Below are 19130 nucleotides of genomic sequence, written 5' to 3' on the forward strand. Positions count from 1 at the left end.
TTCCTTGTTGGGTTTTGTCTATGCAGGCCCTGAGACTCAATAACTGGGGAAGCTGTCAGAGAAGGAAAAACACTATAACCTCCTCCCAACGGCTGAATAACAAGTCCTTGGGTCTCCTGGCCAAAGAGAAGGTCATGGCTGCAGCCACAACCCAAATACCCAGGACCTGGCTGAGCTCTGGATCTGGGCAAAGATTGCATCTATTTTGCAAGTATTTGTCTGGCTTAAGTCCTCAAACTACAATTTACTCCACTGATTTAAGACAAGGCACCCTGTGTCTCTAACTGGGTCTTGAGGAACAAGAAAAGGAGAGAGTTATCTGGATAATCCAGGTAGAAAAATAATTTCACTGTTGTGTATGTGTAAGCTTATGCCATTCAAATGAGTTGTGTATTTGGTCCTGATTATCACCCAGTTCTACTCCAGTCTGAGCTGCGTACACGCAGCTAGGGTATTTAAAGCCACTATCGAGCGGGCGGGAGATGGGCCCGGCAGCCCGGGCTCTGTGGATGCTAATGCAGCCGGAAACCCGGCGCGATCGATGGCTCAGACCCAGAGCGGTGCAGGGACCGCCGGCCCCGATCTTCGAAAAATCAAACCCCCGGGACCTTGGGTTCCGGACCGGCCGGAGCTCCCGCCCATCCTCCCCGCCATTACCAGGAAAGCAGGAGCGGTTTTTAGGCCCCCGACCCGTGGGGGAAACGCACCCCGGAGCCCCCAACCCTCTCTGCGCGGCAGGCACAGGGAGGCGCCGAAGGTCTCGGTGTAATTTAGCGCGAGGTGGGCTGCAGGCCTGGGATCCCGCAGCCGCGTATAAGCCGAGCGTTAGGCTCGAGCGGCCGCCCTTCGGTATCCGCCTCCGTCGAGACGGAGCTGCCGGTTTTCCGCGGAGAAGCGTGCGTCCCGGGCCCTCCGCCACCGGACGCGCAGCACCGCGGCAGCTGGGGTCCGAGCTCGCGATCGCCGCTCAGGGGAGGCCCCGAGACAAAGGCCCGCCGGCCGCTGGTGGCCGACGCGGGCGCCTGGCCGCTCGCTCCCCTCCCCGCGCCCGGAGCGCTCCGTGCCCCGGCCCGGCGGACAGGGTTCCGGGGCCTCAGTCCAGTTCCCCGCCCGCCTGGCCCGGCCCCGGCTCCGGTGTGCCCGGGGTCCCGGGGAGAGGAAAACCCGGCGCGCCTCCCAGCCCCGGCCCCGCCGCCCGAACAGAGCCGGCAGTTCCGGTCGCCGCGCGAGGGCCGCCGGCTCCCGCGAAGGACCGGATGACCCCTGCTGGCCAGATCCGCGGAGACCGCGAAGACCCGGACCCGCCCAGCCGCTCGGCCCTGAGCCACAGCCCGGGGGCGGGGGAACGCTCTGTGGGTTTGTGGGTGACCTCAAAGAACAGCCCGAGTCCGAGGCGCTGCCGGGCTGCGGGAACCAGGCCTTTCTCCCAAGTGCCCTCCCTCTGCTGGGCACGCGGCGTCCCCACAGCGGCGGCCCGCCCTCCCGCCGGGTTCGTCACCGCCGGCGGCTCTGCCCCAAGCTCCGAAAGGCTGTGCCGCCCGAGGGAGCCTGGCACCGGAGCCGAGGAACTGGGCTTGGATGAGACCAAACGCAGCGGACCTTTAGCCATTGTGACCCAGGCAGTTGCCTGGGGGTGAGTTCTCCTCTCTGAGCCGGAGCCGCTTCCTGGGGACTCCGAGATAAGCCTTCCGTTTGTCAGTTTCCCTGAAGCGGAGTGGAGAACTTCCTTCAACGACCGGTCTGTGCGGAACTCACCGGCAGTTGTTGCTAGAAAAGCTCCCTGTGAAAGACGCACAGTCCACATTCGGAGCATGGAAAAGCTGTTCCACAAAATGCACGCTTGGCCATACTGCCGACATAACCGATATACCGAAACAGTCTAAAATGCACAGCCATCTGTATTACATGTACTCTGGGCATGGAAAATATATTTCTCTAGAAAATATACATATGGAGGCACTCTTATCTATTGTATGGGAAAACAACCTCCTGGGAAAAGATTACATATAGCATGTATACCCATTACATGTAAAAATTCATTTACATAGATTAAACAGTACACTTGCACACATCCTGCGCAGGGAAGGTACAGTCCTACATCTATTTAGCTCCATGGATGTATACACTCCAAAGGGCATATAAAATCAGTACATGGACAATGCATCCAGATATTAATATATCCACATTAAAACACTGCATGAAAAATATACATCATGTTATTATATATACACAAAGTGCCTATCAACCCAGTGTATGAAAAATATATTCTGTGAATTATGTTTGTACACATGGTATATGTGTACCAAATACACTGAAGTACATACTTTGATTTCACATATTACTGTATTTATAATACACATTTCTCTGGCAATCTTAAAAACAGTAGCAGGAGGAAGCTCAGGCATTGGCAATGACATTCTCTATCAGCTGAACCTCTTTTCTGTTCTGTATTTCTATTATTCCTGTCTTTTACAAACCCCCTTCTGTGTCTACGTGGATTATTTATATAAGTGGTCTTCTATCTCTATTTAACTGTTGCTTCTCTTGTCTGAGGTCAGGGTCTATATTTAGAGCCCTAGGTCCTGTTTGCGGCAGGGTCTGACTGCATAACCACTCCTGTATGGAATTAGCATTGTATAATTACGTTACCCCTTCTGTCTCAGGATGTGTTCTTCTAGATATAATATAAATATAGTTACTCTGAGCTGCCAGTTAGGAAAGGGGGAAAGAAGGAAGAGCAGCAACCAGGTGAGGTGTGTAACAGGTAGGTTCCGGCTGTGTGCTGGGCATGCAAGGGCTTCTTGAAAGCTAAGGTTTGTTTAACTTTTTAAAAATTTACTTTAAAAACTCAAGTCCAGGGAAGTATGAAGTAAAGGCTGGACCTTGTCTTCTATGCTCCTCTCAAATCTGAGAGCAGGCCCACTCCGTCCCAGACGACCGGGAAGAGGACTCCGGCCTGCCCAACTCCTCGACTCCAGTTCCCATCCTTAACCTTAACCAAGCAACTGGGAAAGGTTATCCAATAACCCAAGTTTTTCTCAACAAAACCCATTCCCAACGCTTTTTCAGAGGCAGTCATAAAGTATTTTCTGGAGCTGAGCTAACTCCGATCTGGCCCCCTAAAAATGAAACCCACTTGGGTCTTTCTTTAGCAGCTAAAAATCCTGGACTACATGACACACGCCTATGGAAAAATTCTTTGAGAGACAATACACTCACACCCAACAGAGATATTGTTTATGAGTCGATAGGTTCCATGTAGATGCGGCCATACTTTACTGTCCAAAGAAATCAATTAATTAGTGCCTCGCCAGTCCCCTCCCCACCCCGCCCCCGCCGGCCGCTGCTTGGCTGAGCTCGAGCGGCAGAGATAGATGTGCGTGGCCAGCTCGCTGGTCTTGTTAACAAGCCTCGTCATAAAGATGGAATGATAAGGAGAGCGAGGAAGCCCTGGTGGCCGCGAGGGGGGGCTTCGATAGCCCAGCCCGACGGGCTGTGGGACGGCGGCAAATCGGAACCAGAGCGAGCCCAGTGCAGCTCCTGCTCCAGCACCAGCACCGGGGATCACCGAGGATCTGGTGTATCCAGTGTTCTCCCCTTCTGGGGTGGTCACGCTGTAACTCGAATAATCCCCTCTCCCCTCCCCTTTCCTGAGTCGTCCCTTCTCTTCACTGAGCCCCAAATTTTAAAAAAAATTAATAAAAATACATAAACCTCTGTCCTTGAGTGCCTGTCTTGCCCTCTGCCACGTTTGTTCCGGGACCTGCCGCCTCCTTCTTTCCCTGCATTTCTCCGCGTGGTTCCTTTTCATCTCCATCTGGCGCTCTCTTCCCTCCTTTGGCTCTCTCTCTGGCTTCATGGTTGCTTTTTCTACCAGGTTGGTACTGGCTCAGGCCCCAATGAGCTTGTAAAAATAATACAAATACCCCCTGGTTATCTCTCGGCAGAGTAAACACTCCCAGATAAGCCCAATGGAAAACAAAAAAACAAATAACAACCAAACACTCCCCCCCAAAAAACCCTTGGATATAATTGCTGGTTTGGGTTGCAGCACTTAATTCTGTTTATTCTCACCAATGTGCATACTTAACAGAGAGATATTGATATTAAAAGGCAGGGGGGAATTAATTTTACTTTTATAGTCATCTATTAAGAGCAGAGGATGATCTGGGTCTCCTTTAAAGGGACCGGAAAAAGGGAGGAGGGAGAGAGAGAGAAAGGGAGGGGGAAGGGAGAAATATGACTGAAAGCGAACAAAGATCTTTGCCTGAAGAAACAATGTAACACTAGACAGAACTATAAAGTATGGGAATGTAAGAACACAGGACTCTCTCTCAGCTTCCCCCATTTGGAATCCTGTCCCTTGCACTTCCTGCTGAAATCTCAACCCTGACTACACAGCAATGTTCAAGGAAGAATTCATGCAATTATCTGGATAATTGTAGGGGGAGAGAGAAAGAAGTTCCCTTTGATTGTCTGATCCTCTCTGGTGTCTGTGCAAAGGAGGAGGAGAAGTGGGATGTAGGGGGGAAAAGGAAGTGGTAGCGTCTCCCAATATGACCCTATCCCCTACAAGATGGCTACTTCTAAATCCAGGAGGTCCTAGCAGGCTTACATATTCTGGAACATACTCAAGAATGGACACAGATTCACTTTCATTTTCCAGGATATTTGCTTGGCTTTACATTGTCTGCATAGATCTGCCTCATCCAGTATTTTAATTATCACAAGTAAGTGAATAATAGATAATTATAGGGGTGTCCATAATATCATTTATTTTATAGCCACACAAGATATGATTAGAGTTAATGTCCGAGGCTTTGTTGGAGCATGGGAGGCAACAAGAGGCAAAGCAGAGAGGCCTGGATAATCTATCTCTTTCCTATTTTCATGTGTGTGGGAATCTCCAGAAATCCCTAATTCTCTAAATTCCCTCCCCAAAGGTCTTAAGTGAAATCTCTAGGATTTTAGGGGCTGGAAGCTGAGAGAAGGGCAAACAACAATTTGGTCCTTAAGTCTCCCCCTTAGTCTCAAGAGCAGTGGTCTCTGCTCTCCCCATACTGCCACAACAAGGGCTTCGTCCTCCATTCAAGACGACTAGGGTCACAGAGACTTGGCGGGTGAGGCCAGTGAGAGGAAAACAGAGTCTTACCAAAACCAAATTCACTGCCATCCTCAAGTGGGCACTGGGCCCAGAGTGAAGCCCCTATAATCCTAAATCGGCCTTCTTTCCTGGACCCTCTTCCCCAGGGATACCTGGATGGGGGCAGAGGCCAGGCTAGGGCTGTGGAGGTCAGCTGGGGTGGGGATGGGAGAGTAATTAAAATATTTATTCTTGTTTCCGGGATTCAAAAGATCAGGAGAGAGAGAGAGAGAGAGAGAGAGAGAGAGAGATTGCAATAGAGAGCTGGGCAAGAGAGAATCAAGGGAAACCATGAAACCAGTGGGCAAGAATAAAAGGAATGAGTGAAAGGAAAGGGGCAGGAAGAAGAAAAGCAGGGGAAAAAGAGAAGGAAGGGAATAAGAAAGAAAAGGTAGGAAAAAGTGAAGAAAAGGACAAAAGAGAAAAAGATGAAGTGAAAAAAAAGGAAAGGAGAGATTTGACAGAGAAAAAGAAGCAGGGAGGCAGAGGCCAGGGTCGCCTGGGCTCTGCCTGGCCGCCTGCAGCGGTCTGGGTGGGCGGGGGGCGCCCTGACAAAGTGAAGGTCAAGTTAGCATCGTACCTTATAAGGAAGGCGTCAGTCCTCCATTTCAGCCTTTCTTTCTGCCAGGACGTGGCCGTGGCATTTCTGGTCTTGTAAACACTGGACTCTTTGGGGCCTTAAAAAAAAAAAAAAAAGACCCCCCCCCTCCTTCCTTTATTGGGGGTGAGCTCGGCCGGCTGGGGGAAGCAGTGGACAGAGAAGTCAACTAATGAAGACTCCGGGAAACTTTTCTCTCCTTTTCTCTCTCTCTGGCTCCGCTCCCGCCAGCTGGGGCCCCCTCCCTCCCTCCCGCCCTCCCTCCATCCATCCCTCCCTCTCCCTCCCTCCTCTCCCCACCCCAATGCCTCTTTTTCTCTCCGTATCTCTCCGTCTTCCGTATCTCTCGCCACCGCCTGTAACTCTGGGCTCCATCTCTCCACTCCCCCCCTCCCATACGCAGACTTCTAAATCCATTCCATTCCACCGCGAAGCGGAGCAAGACGTAAGAATTGGAGAGAAAATTAGCCGTCACAAAGAAAAAAAATGTTCATTTACAGCTTAGATGTCTGACTATTAAGATTTTCTTCGAAAACAAGGCGGTACACTCGGTAAGGAGGAGGGGGAGTGAGGCAGCAGGAGTGGGGAGGGCTGATGAGGCAGGAGCCGTGGATTTATTTATTTCTCATATCCAAAGGCGGAAAGAAAGGGGGAAGAAGCGGCAAAGCGAGAGAGAAGCTGTTGAACCCGGCAACTAGCAAAGTAGGGGGCTGCAGCTGAGGGACGGGGAGCGAAGCGCGCCGCGCTAGGACCCTGTAACGCGGCTGCGATCCCCCAGCGTTGAGCCGGCTCAGCCTAGACAAGTATATTAGATATCTGTTGGTCTGAGACGTGGGGGAAAGACAGGGATGGAGGGAGGCAGGGAGAGAGGCGGAGTAAGGCGACGCCGCAGCCTGCACGCTGGAGGGAAAGCGAGTTCCGGAGTGGAGGCGGCGGCGGGCTGGGCTGCGGGAAGCCGGCAGCGGGCAGCGGGCAGCGGGCAGCCGGCGGACTCAGGCGAAGGAAGGCGGCCGAAGAAAGGAGCCTGAAGTAGAATCATTGGCCCTCTCCCTCCAGGGTACCAGGGTAGCAGCACTAGGGCGGGGGGGGGGGGGGGGGGAGAGAGAGAGAGAGAGAAATGGGAATTCTAATGGCAAGGGAAGGGAGGGGTGCACTGATGGGGGGCTTCTGGTTAAATCTGATGCCCCACAAACCCCTGCTGGTTGTCACCTACACCCTTCTCAACTGGAAAACCGGACGGAGTCTGGGATCAGCCCCGTCCCACTTGACCTACCTGGTTGAGGGTGCCTAAGAACTATCTGGGACCTGAAGTGGGGTCTGGGGCCCAGGTGGGAGCTGCCAGGAGCGGTGGGGGCAGGCAGGGAGCTCCCAGGCCTGTATGCCTGGAGCCCTGCCACCCTGTGTTCTGATCATGAGAAACAAAGGGGGAGGATTTGATTATCTCTGCTGGTGTTAAAGGAGCCTGGCTTTCAAAAACAGCCTCTGACCCTGAGATCTAAGGTGATAAGTGTCTCTCCCACTGACGTTTAATCTGGGCAAACGTCCTACTGCCTGGGCTCAAGGGGCGGAGGGGGTGGCCAGGGTGAGGACAGTTGCTGCCGGGAAGCGCCAGGGAGGGAGTGGCAGGCCCTCTCTGTCATTATCTGGAGTTGTCTGGACAGTATCTTTAAAGGTCAGAGTGGACTGGGGAAGCCCTTTCTGATGTCCCCCTCAGCCCAGAGAAGGGGAGCCCCAAGAAGGGAGGGAGTTTACTACGAGCTGCGACATTTCCCCCTAGTGTGGGAAAGGCAAAGATAGCCAGACCTCATCCTGCAAAAATGTATTTTGTGTCTGTGACAGAAAATTGGTAGTCACTTGGGAGAGGCAGGGACTTGCAGTGAGCGAAGCAAGGCAAGACATTGTGGTGAAGGCAGAGGCTGAGGTGTGATTTAGGCTGAGGTGGTGCAGAAATCTGAGGGAGAGACTGGAAAGGTATCACCCAAACCCATTTTCTCAGAGAAGCCAAACACACACACACAATGGGCCCAATACTGAAAAACACCAGATGATCTGCTTCCAAGGGACATAACAGGCCAAGCGGATACAGGTTAATAAAACCCGCAAAAGCCCAGACAGGAACACTTAAAATGCCGAGAAACAAAGTATACCGTGACAAATTCTGACCCAACACACAAGTACATGCACCAGAACGTTCCCAGGCACAGACAGACCTTCCCCATTTCGAGCCCTCACCCTTGGACACTCAGGTATACCTGCCCAGCTCCAAGGGCACACACACACTTGCGTCCCCTCCTAAACCTACCCACAGAAACCCCTGGCGGCAAGGGGGCAAGCACTCAGCCGCACGCACACCCCACAGAGCAAGGCCCGTGTCTCCTGAGCCTCAGTAATGCACGATCCATACCCGGAGATAAAAGTCTAGACAATAGACGGTTGTTTATGACAACGAGGCTCTCCAGGTTTGGGGCCAGGCGATAAATCTCTGGCGAATCTTCTTGTAACTCAACTTCTGGCTGTAGCGACCGGAGGACCACGGAGACCTCAGAGAGGAGAGCAGCAAAATGGGAGAGACTTTTGAATCGTGAGCAGAAGGCAACTTCCCCGCTGGGGCAAGGGAGTGCAGGCGGCCACATTCTGCCCCACGTGGCAGGTCCACACTGTGGAAGCTTTCGTATCAGGCTTCAGAACACAGGCAAGTCAGGTTTCCTGGCTCCCGAAACCGGGGAGAAATGGCAGCGCCTGGAGGCTGGGACTGACCCACAAACAGTTCTTGCTGCAGGCAAAGGGTCTTTTTTGTGGGTGACTGGAATCTTCTTGCCATGTGTCACCTGAATTTTTTCACCCCATGCCTGCGCCTTCTCTCTCTCTCTCTCCTTTTCCTTTTCGGGTTGATGGGCTGTTCCCTTTTGCATTTTCAACCCAGGCATCTGATCACAAGTAACGAGCCACTGAAGTTGATCTCATAAAAATGCCGCCAGCTCACTTTGATCTGCGAGGACTGGGTCCGAGCCTAAGTAGGCGCTGAAGCCGGGGAATGGCGGCTCCGGCCAACCCGGCCTGCACTGGACCAAGAGTTCGGAGATCTGGGTGGCTCAGCACTGCAGTTCTGCCCAGAAAAGGCATTTTGTGTGTGTGTGTGCTGTTGCAGCTGAGTTTGGAGACCAAGGTCCAATGGTAGTGGCTCCATTTCCAGACTGCTTTTAAGACATTTCCTTGATTTTAGAGCATTTGGTGAGGGGCCAGTGAAACTGGCTCGTAAAATGGGACTTTTATTGGGAGAAATGGGGTCGCGTTGCTAGCCTCCCAGGACAATCCCTCCTCCGAAGAGGAAAGGGGGTGGGGCTGTGGGGGCAGAGGGACTGCCCTTCTCCCTCCTCCTTTCCTGTCCAGGGGCCGGAGGAACCTTGGAGCAGCGTCCTCTTAGGTGACCTGACTTGGGGCCTTGGGCTTGGGGCAATGGCCAGGGCTGAGGAGAGATGGGAGTCTGAGAACTGGCGGTCCCTTTCCCTTCTAGTTCCCTGGCTGGGGGTGGGAGGTGTCACGGGGTGCAGGCCTGAAAATCCCCAAGCACATTAAAGGGATTATTAAACTCAGTGGCATTGCAAGGGAGAGAGATTTTGTGCAAAAGGATGCAATCCTCGCTGGCCCAGCCTCGGATCCACTGAGGGTGTCCATGCGCTGATTGCCTATCTCTTTATTGACCCCACACAAACTGAACTTACAGACTGGAGAGCTCTAAGGGCCCCCTTTCTCCAAACTGGGGTTTCCTCCCTGTTCTTGGTCTGTGGGGTGGGCCCCTTTCCCTACCGCAGTCTGCTCTCTCCAGAGCAGCAGCAGGAGGTGGACAAGCTCTGAGGGGGCCCAGTACTGTGTGTGGGGTGCTGGGCTAGGACCTGGAGATACTGCCCCCTTCTGAAGCCACCTCTGGTGTCTGTGTGTGAAAGGGAAGAGTCTGTCGTGGCCCTGGCCAGAGTACCGAGGCGGCTGCCCAGACCGCAGCTGCCAGCTAGCTGCCTGAATGAGGCCACCCAGAGTCAGTGGGGCGGGCAGGATGGCCCTGCTAAGGAGGATTTCAGGTGAAAGCTGGGACTCCAGTAGGTGGAGAGGCCACAGGCACCCATGAGATGAGGGGGGAAGGCAGCCTCCTCTCCACGGCGTGGGGCTTGCCAGGGCTTCTGGGAATCAACTTGGGGACCGATTTTGGGTCTCACGTCGGGGGAGGCACGGATGCTCAGGGATGCCGGCTGGGGCAGGCAGCTCAGCCTATGCTTCAGGGTGGCCTGGACCTAGGACTGGGCAGGGAGGCCACTCGCCCACACCGTGGGCACTTTTGCCAATCAATGTCTCCCCGACTTCAGCAGCCAAGGCCTTCTCTCCTTGACCCCAGCAGCAACCTCCAGTTGTTGGGATTTTTTTAAGTTGTTAAAAAATTAAAAGTCAGACCAAAACTAGAAAAACATTTTTTTGAACTTTGTGCCTTAATTTTAGGGGGAAAAATATTAATGTTCACAAGCCTCTATTGGGAGACCCTAGAATTTCCTGAACATCCGCTCCTTTGACATTCTTTCTTGCCTTTCTTTTTTGTTTCAAGGAAACAGAGCCGCCAGCAGCTCCTTGTAGCAGCCTGGCTCACTTTTATGGTGGCCCTGGAATAAACTTTGGTGGTCAAATTCAAGTGCTCAGGCCCACAGCTGTCTCCTCACAGGAAGCAAACCCCCTCCCCACTGTCGGCCCTGGCGGTGCAGAATTTGCCTTGGGGGCTTGGGCCCCACAAGGCCCAGGAGGCCAGGATTGAGGGGGAACCAGGGCCCTGGGGGGAAGTGGGGAAAGCCAGAGTGGAGACTCTGAATGCTCGCCCACACCTCTGCAAGGGGTACCTCTCAGCTCCCTCTTACCAGTTCCCATCACTGTTTGGGGAGCATTTTGCCTCCAATAAACTCGAGTTTAATGAGGAGAGCACAAACCCCATAAAAGCCATAGTCCATAGTTCCCCATCATTATAATTAAAAATGCAGGCCCCAGTACACCCTATAAAAAGAGGTAGGGGAAAGAGGAAAAGCAACAGATTTTTTTTTTCTTGCAGCCTTCTCGTTAGCAAAATCCTAATCTAGTTCCTTTTTGCCCTTAGTTAAGATCTGGCCCTTAGTTAAGATCCGGCCAGGACTAAAGGAGGGCTCGGGAAGCAGTGCCCAGCAATGAATGGGTAGAGGGATGCCAGGGACCTATCCGTGGGTATGCCAGAGCCTCCCTGAGAGTGGGACACATGGCCAAGGCTGTTCCAACCCAGGTGTTGCTCTAAAGCAAATTTGAGGAGACAGGAGGGTTGGGAAAGAATGATTTGGGGAGGGGTTGTATTTGGGCTCAAGGTACCATTTTTTGTGTCTTCCCCATCTACTATCGGGGCCTCAGTACCTTGTCAAGTTCAACAAGGAAAATCAAATACAAATAATATTTTTACAGTGGAAACCAATTTTAAACAAGGGTTAGGAGTTAAAAGAGGGTTTGGGCCATTTCTGGCTTTTCCTAAGGGTGCGGTGGACTGCGTCCCCGGGGGGCTTCAGTTCCTCCTGCTGATCTGAACAGAACAGATGATGCCCTAGCGGCTCCTCCTTGGACGCCAGGTTGCTTTCTTCTTGTGGGCAGTTGCTCTGGTACCCAGTCTAGAACCTTTCAATAAACTGATTTTCAGCTGCTCAAACGCGTCCTGTGGGAAGAAAGGCAAGGGAGTTCAGAACCGCTGAGTCCACCTCTGGGGTCACAGCCACCCAGGAGGCTGGCAGGGAAGGGCAGGACTGAGAAACAGGAAGTGGCACCCACCAGGGCCTGGCTGCAGCCCCCCGGGGAGCAGGGAGAGGGGCTGGGGTTTTCCACTAGAGAGTGACCCCTGGCCCTGCCCAGCCCACCCAGGGCCCTCAGTTCCCTTCCACTGCCCTGCTGGTCTATTCCAGAGACCTGTACCTGGCCCCACCATCCACCTCACAGCCCCCAAATCGTCCAACGATAGGAGCCCCAAACCCAGTCCCTCCACCATATCCTAGAGCCGACACTGGGCTTCTTTTCAGTGAAGAAGCTGAGACTGAACCACCAACCCAAAGGGCCCCTGACAGAGAAGACACAGGACTCTCATTCCAACCTCTTTCTTGCGGGTTTGAGACTTAAAAAATCCACAGTGGATGTAGCTTTCTGTGCATTGATTGACAATAAAGTCAGGCATGAAATATTCACCCAGGGCCACTCTCTCATACTAAATATTTAACACAACATTAGAGAAGGTTTTTCCCAGACTTCGCCAGGCACCGGCTGGGCGGCTGGCTCACTGCTTACCACTGTTTATGACTAATCTAAGTCCCTAGCCGCCAGCAGCACAGCAAGCCAGACAAAGTTGGGACACTGGCTTGCTGCTGGGCTGCCTCACCTTTGGGAAACTTCAGATACACTTCCAGGGAGTCTCTCCAAAGGGGAAAGGGAGCCTTGATAGCCAGCCCTGGCCAGGAAAAGAATCGACTTCTTCAAACTCTTGTAAACACGCGCTGTGACCCTCTTCAGGTTGGTGGGGTAAGAGTCCCTGAGAGTTGGGGGAAAAGATTCACATCTCTGGCAGAATCAGGCAGTGGGGAAAGAGGTCTTCATCCCTAGCCCTGTCTTGGGCTGATCACAGGGAGGAGGCAAGACCCCCCCCCCATACGTGAGAACCCTCCTCCTTCTCCCAATCCTGGAGGGGGGGAAGAGCAGCAGCTAGAAAAAAATACAATTATCCCCTCCTAGCCCCCGCCCCCGCCCATCCCACCGCCCACCCCACCCCAACCCTCTCTCTCTCCTCCTTTGCTCGCTCTGTGGAATGGAGAGGAGGGGAGTGTCAAGAGAAAAACGAATACAAATCTGCAATTGATTTTCATAATGTTTCTGCGGTGTTTGCAAACCAATCGCCTGAACGTCCCCATCTTACCTAAGAGAGAACCCCTCCTACGACTGCGAAGTGCTCCGAACTGATATATGACAATATCTACTTTGGATCACGTGCTCGGGGAGAGAGACTAAGACGGATAACGCGTCATCTCGCCTTCCCAAATTTTCCCCCCTCGCTAGATCAGGTCCAAAACCTCCATCTGGAGCCGGCAGGAGAAGAGAACGATGTTTAACTCGGTCAACCTGGGCAACTTCTGCTCGCCGTCGCGCAAGGAGAGGGGCGCTGATTTCGGCGAGCGAGGGAGCTGCGCCTCCAACCTCTATCTGCCCAGTTGCACTTACTACGTGCCCGAGTTCTCCACGGTCTCCTCCTTCCTGCCCCAGGCCCCCTCTCGTCAGATCTCCTATCCCTACCCGGCCCAAGTGCCCCCGGTCCGGGAGGTCTCCTACGGCCTGGAGCCCTCCGGCAAGTGGCACCACCGGAACAGCTATTCCTCCTGCTATGCGGCGGCCGACGAGCTAATGCACCGGGAGTGCCTGCCTCCTTCCACCGTCACCGAGATCCTCATGAAAAACGAAGGCTCCTACGGCGGCCACCACCACCCCAGCGCCCCGCACGCCGCCCCCGCCGGCTTCTACTCCTCAGTCAACAAGAACAACGTCCTGCCCCAAGCCTTCGACCGTTTCTTCGACAACGCCTACTGCGGTGGTGGCGACGCGCCCGCCGAGCCCCCCTGCCCGGGCAAGGGTGAGGCCAAGGGGGAGCCCGAGGCGCCCCCGGCCTCGGGACTGGCGTCCCGGGCTGAGGCGGGGCCCGAGGCGGCCGAGGCCGAGGAGGAAAACACGAATCCCAGCTCGTCCGGTTCAGCCCACTCGGCGGCCAAGGAGCCGGCCAAGGGAGCCGCCCCCAGTAGGTAGCAGCGGCCGTGAAACAGGCGGGCAGGAGGGAGGGAGCCAGAGAGGGAGGGCGAGAGTAGGGGGGAGGCGAGGGGAGCGGGGACGGCCTCGTGTTTTGGGTCAGTCCGATTTTATGTGGAGTTTTATAAGCATTCAAAGGATTTTATTATAACCTACAAAGCCCTCTCTCCCAACGACTCGACTTTTTACGATGGAGAAGGGGTGGGGACGGAGGGAAAAGGGCTCTTTGGAAAAGCTGGGTGAACCCCCTCCCCGTTATCTCCCTCGGTCTGTGAAATTTTTGAAAGCGCCACCATCGCGGGCTATATTAACTTTGATCGTGAACTTAGAGGAGCATTTAAGGAAGGATGGGGAGCCCGGCTGCCGGGGGGCGGGAGGGAGGGGAGGGGTGGAGGGGGAGAAAGGGGAGGGCAAGGGAAAGACAGGGAGAAACTCAGAGAGGGGGAGTGGTGGGGGAGAGAGGCAATGGAGCAGAACCTGAGGCCGGGGAGGCCAGCGAGGGCCGCTCTGCTTCTTTCAAAAACTATTTTCCAAATGTTCAAACTGTGTTCGCGTGTCCCTGAGCAGAACCCGGAACAAGCCGGGGGTCAGCGGCGACAGGGGGTGGGGACGAGGCGGCTCAGGGCTCCACTCTGCTCCAGGCCTGGGGCTCAGCGTTTCTCTGCGGCCCGCGGCCTCTGCGCCGGCCTAGCCTGGCCGCGGGGAAGGCGCGGCCCGCCGGGCGTCCCGGGGCGCCAGGGCCCCCGGAAGCAGCTCTCGGGTGTCTTTGGTGCCTGCTCGCTCGCTTCCTCCCTGCCTCCCCACGACTCTCGCCCGGTCTCACTTCTTTGCGCCTGTTCTCCGCGGTTCCCCCAGATTTCTGGGGGGGCGGGGCGGCGGGTTTTCAGAGTCACTAGGAGGGCAGCTCAGGAAGGGGCAGAGGAGCCCGGCTGAGCAGAAGTCGTGTGTGTGGGGGGGCGCGTTGTCTGCGGGGACGCACTTGGCCCCGGCTGGCTTCCTTCTACCCCAGACTCCGCCAGCCCCGGCCCTCGTCCGAGGGGAGGGGGCGCGGGTCCCACGGTGGCCCGGGATGGGGGACGAGCTCGCCCTGCCAGGGGATCGTGGCTCGGCCCAGCGCTGCGCCCGCGGGAGGGCTGCCGGGCGGTGGGGCTGGGGTCGCCGGGGTCTCACGTGTCTCTCTTCCCCTCTCCTCGCACTTGCCCCCTCCCCTCCCCTCCCCTCCAGACGCCCCCCGCACCCGCAAGAAGCGCTGCCCTTATTCGAAATTCCAGATCCGGGAACTGGAGCGAGAGTTTTTCTTCAACGTGTATATCAACAAAGAAAAGCGGCTGCAGCTGTCGCGGATGCTGAACCTGACGGACCGACAAGTGAAAATTTGGTTTCAGAACAGAAGGATGAAAGAAAAAAAACTAAGCAGAGACCGGCTGCAGTATTTCTCGGGAAATCCTCTGCTGTAACCGCGGACCGGGCCCTTTGGGGGGAGGGGGGAAAGGGGGAGATTATTTTATTTTATTTTTATTTTTTATTTTCTAACTCGCCTTCTTTCCGCGGGTGGAAAACTGGACTGTGGCCAGGGCTGGCCCCCACTGCCGTTGCCCGCACTTCTTTCCGGAACCTCCTTCACCTTGGTCTGACTCAGTGTGGGACAGGGACCGGGCCTGGAAAGGGGGGTGAAGGAGAGTGTCTGATCCACGGCGAGTGGACACCGTTGGCGCCGAGGCCAAGAATCTTTATTTAAAAGAAAACACACCTCGCGACAATGTCTTGGTGCTCGGATTGGGTGGGGGGAGGGGCGTGAGTAGTGGGCGCCAGAGCCTTACAGTCCTCGAACTGCAAGCCTTCCCTTGCCCATGTGAGAAGATCTGCTCGGACACTGTGTCTGCGAGGGGAGACTTCCCGGGCTCCCCGTCCCTACCCCACCACTCCCCACTGCTGGGGAGCAGCTAAATGTGATCCCGCCTTGCTGTGAAATTTCTGTTCCTTTGACCTGGTGTTAGGTGTGCAAAGTCGTGTCCTACCTCTGTCTGTGCCCAGGCCCTGCCCAAGCCTAGTTGTTCTCCCCCTTGAACGTGTAGAGCCCTCCTTTGAAATTTCTTAACTGGTGCGTTGAGGTTTCCTAACCTTTTTCCAAGCTGTGCCCCACTCCGCGAATTTATAGCTATAGTCTATGCATTTGTTACCTTCTTTTTTTAAAAAAAAAAAGATTGGGGTGGAAGAGGCAGTAGGGAGACGGGATTGGACGCCTCCCCCATGCTGAGGCCTGAATTTTTGTAAATAAATTTCACAAGTATTTCTTTCTACCCGGAGGGGATATGGGGAGGACTCGCCTGGAATGAGATTTGAATCACCCATCTCCTTGTGCGTGAGTGCGTGTGTACGTGTGCAATCCCCAGCCGGCTCCTGTCCCAGAGGGATTGCTGTGAATTTTTTTTTTTTTGGTGGCAAATAAAGATATTTCATTCTGTTCAATATTATGATTTTATTTGACCCTTTTATTAGCCCCTCTCCTCTTAAAACCCTCAATGCTCCCAAGGCGGAGGAGGTGGAAGCAGGCGGGCAGAGCCCAGCAGAGGAGGACAGGTGTGTGAAGGTGAGGTAGGCCGGGGCTGGCGGGCCTGCACCCCTCTCTCCACGGGCAGGGGCAAGAGTGCGGCGGTAGCTTCCTCCCGCTCTCAAGTTGAGGACTTTCCACTGCGACTCTTAAAGCTCTCATTTCTCACGTGCAGCTCGAGCTGCGTCCAAACGCCCAGCAACGCTTTCCGTTTAAGCACACGTTTGTTGTGGAGTTAATTGTAACCATCATCGAATTTAAATTTATAGGAATTTTCTTGGCTCCACCGCCCTCCCACCAGATGTCTCCGTCTGTGGCAGTTAAATGTGTAGGGTTGAGGGTAGGGCTTTCGTTTTTTCTTTTCTTCTTTTTCCCTCTATGAGAAGACTGTATTGGAATTTTTATATACAGTTTTGAAGGAGGGAAGGGAGAGGGGGAGAAACCAGCCCCCTCCCTTTCCTCACCGCGCCAGCCCCTGAGGGTGGGAGGGTAGGGCTGGGCCCCTTCCCCTCAAGCACAAATGGCTGGGCTCCTCCAGACACAACAAGACCCTAGGCTGGGGCCACCCTGATGTTTGTACATTGGTCTCCCAGCGTGGAAAGCCCCAGAGATCTGTTTTGTAAGAGGTTGGCTTGGGGTGGGGCGCTGGGGAAGGAGGTGACCCGTGAGGATGGTCACCACACCCATATATATATTTGCTGCATGTTTCTTCCGGATAAAGATAACTATAGTCCTTTCAGCGCATTCGTTGAGGGCACTCTGGCGATCTCTGTTCCAAATTCGTTATTTGGGGGCAGAGGTTTAGGACCAATTCTCTCATCGTTCCCTTTTCTTTGGAACGGTTCTTCTGTAATTCGAAGAAAATGTTTTCGTCAATATAATTCTGTTGAGTGAAAGAAAAAAGCACCACGACTATGGACTACTGCATCTAGGTTCCATCGTTTTTGATGACGGGGTATCTGAATCTCTCATTTGTAAATGTAGGTCTTGAGACAAAATTTGCAAACTGGGGTGTATATACAACCCCACAATTGCCTCATGTGCCCACACACAAATATCTGTCGGATGCCTATGGGTGCACACGAAAAGGAATATTATGTGCACTCTTTTGCTTATAGTATGCAGTAAAACTGACCACATGCACATCTAGGGCTTGTGTCCTCTGAGGTGTGTAACCACTGTCAGTGTGTAGTGAGTGGCAGAAGGAATGCAGCTGAGGATCGTCTGTGTGTGTGTGTGTGTGCATGCACGTTTGCATGCGCGTGCACTTGTGCTTGAGAGATATCTCTAGGTATGATGTTTATCCACGAGTCATAACAAGGGCTATTGGCCTGCCAGCCGTGCTTCCAATAAAATAGGATGGAGATAACTATATAGAACCTGCTTATAAAGCAAAATACTGATCTCTAAATGGCTCTTGATTTTGGAGAAGAATATTGAAAATCCAAAGCTACCACTTTCCCTGCAATGCGCAGCCCAGAAAAGACCCCCAGCTCCAGAAGGGATTTCTGAAGGAAGGCGGGGTGTCATGGTGAAAGAAAAACAAAAGCTTTCTATGATCCCAGCCCAGGAAGCTGCCAGTCTTCGGTGACCTTCTAAAAATTAGAAAAAAGAGGTTTCTGTCCCCCCAACAAACCCACCTTCGGGCCCCCGGGATGTCCGACCCCCCTTGGTGGTCAGGGGCACTCCGGGCTCAACCTCTTTGGGTAATCCCCTCCAGCCGTGGCGCTGCCCGGGAACAAAAGAGCCTCGTCTAGACGCCGCCATAAAGTGCCCCCACCCCACCCCGCGCCTCTAAACCCAGTTTCATTTCGCCCTTAACGACCCAATCTGGCCTGTGTTAGAAAACGCTTCCGCCCTAACTAGTAAACAAATCCGCAGTGGACAGTCTTGGCTCCCCCAACACACCCCATACCCCCACTCCATTACCCCCTTGCCCGCAACCTCCTTCCCCGCCTCTTCTCCTCCAGCCTTTCTCAGCTCCCAGTCCCCCAATCCCACCCCCCACCAGTAAATAAACCCGAGGCCGAGTTCAAAGTTTCCCGGAGCTAAGGAGGAATGTTGGTTGTAAAAATCCAAGTTTATAGCGCACGTGGGAGTTTACAAGGGTATTAAGTGGTGTGGGCTGAGAGAGCACTCTGGGCTCCTCCCCCTCCCACTATGGGCTTTGGGGGTGCAGGGGGAACCTGGGGGACTTGAAAGGAGAAATGGGTTTGATGTTTCTTTGTCACGCAGACCCCCAGGTTGCTGGGGGATGGTGATGCGAGGGCGCCTTGGAAGAAGGTTCACAGATCCCAGCGAAGTGCCTCTGAGAGAAAGCCCGCAGGTTCTAGGTGTCCCAGATGGGGAAGAAGGGGAGCTCCGCTTTAGGCAAGGAAGAAAGTTACAGACTAGGTGTCTGAAAGGTGAATGGAGTTGGGGATACCTGGAGCCGTTTCTCAATCGGAGGAGGAGAAACTACCTGGGGAATAATTTCTCGAGTGGATTGAAGGCAGAGAGGGTTTTTCTCACCAGGACAAAGAACTTTGAACTTCAAGGGAGTCAAGGGCGCCACCCCTTCCCTCTCCCCGCCCCTCTCCGGAATCTGTAGGGCAATTCGTTTCTGGGCCAATATTCCCTCAAGGGGCCAGCCCCTGGGGTTTCCTGTTGCCCCAGGGCTGGATAATGCTGTTTGTTGAACCCTCCCAGCTCAGAGCCCGCCAGAACTGTGTGCACGCGACTGCACTCTTTATTATTCATATAAACCTTTGGAAAAGGCAACGCCCGGGAAGTTTTTATAACTTTGTTTGGCATAAAAGTTTTACAAGATTCCTCCTCTCTTTTTCAAAAACTTAAAGTTTTGGTCTTGCCATGGAACCAAGTCTCAGGGTCTCTGGGAGGTTGGGGAGAGAGAGGTTCTGAGGTCCTGGTGGGAGGGGGGATGTCTGGAGCTGTATCTCTGACTAAGGCAAAACAAGGCTTAAAGGTTGGGATTAATCCTTCCTGAGGTCCACCTCGGATCCAGCTTTGGGGGC

The 19130-nt window shown here is 53.9% G+C and overlaps 1 protein-coding gene and 2 long non-coding RNA genes across 5 annotated transcripts; 1 reads left to right on the forward strand and 2 right to left on the reverse strand.

Annotated features, from left to right (window-relative positions):
* Positions 1-1850: 1850 nt before the first annotated feature.
* On the reverse strand, positions 1851-7140 carry LOC137201996 (uncharacterized). Of its 2 annotated transcripts, XR_010932429.1 has the most exons (3): positions 7015-7140; positions 5724-6148; positions 1851-3904 (listed from the first exon to the last, which is right to left on the reverse strand). It is a non-coding gene; the product is annotated as an uncharacterized lncRNA (long non-coding RNA). The 2 variants fall into 2 exon arrangements; XR_010932428.1 differs by lacking the exon at positions 7015-7140 and having other exon boundaries at positions 5724-6664.
* HOXC11 (homeobox C11) lies at positions 5997-16034 on the forward strand. Of its 2 annotated transcripts, none has more exons than XR_010932427.1 (2): positions 5997-6292; positions 14790-14930. XR_010932427.1 is itself a non-coding variant. In XM_067696793.1 (2 exons), exons 1-2 carry the CDS (start codon positions 12873-12875, stop codon positions 15020-15022), a joined length of 918 nt encoding a protein of 305 aa, XP_067552894.1. In that variant the 3' UTR covers positions 15023-16034. The 2 variants fall into 2 exon arrangements, 1 of the variants encoding a protein (XP_067552894.1); XM_067696793.1 differs by lacking the exon at positions 5997-6292 and adding an exon at positions 12873-13557 and having other exon boundaries at positions 14790-16034.
* Positions 11177-12826, reverse strand: LOC137201997 (uncharacterized). The gene is made up of 3 exons (XR_010932430.1): positions 12688-12826; positions 12157-12306; positions 11177-11445 (listed from the first exon to the last, which is right to left on the reverse strand). It is a non-coding gene; the product is annotated as an uncharacterized lncRNA (long non-coding RNA).
* Positions 16035-19130: the final 3096 nt, after the last annotated feature.

Source organism: Pseudorca crassidens, chromosome 11, assembly GCF_039906515.1.
Source record: "Pseudorca crassidens isolate mPseCra1 chromosome 11, mPseCra1.hap1, whole genome shotgun sequence".
NCBI classification, from domain to species: domain Eukaryota; kingdom Metazoa; phylum Chordata; class Mammalia; order Artiodactyla; family Delphinidae; genus Pseudorca; species Pseudorca crassidens.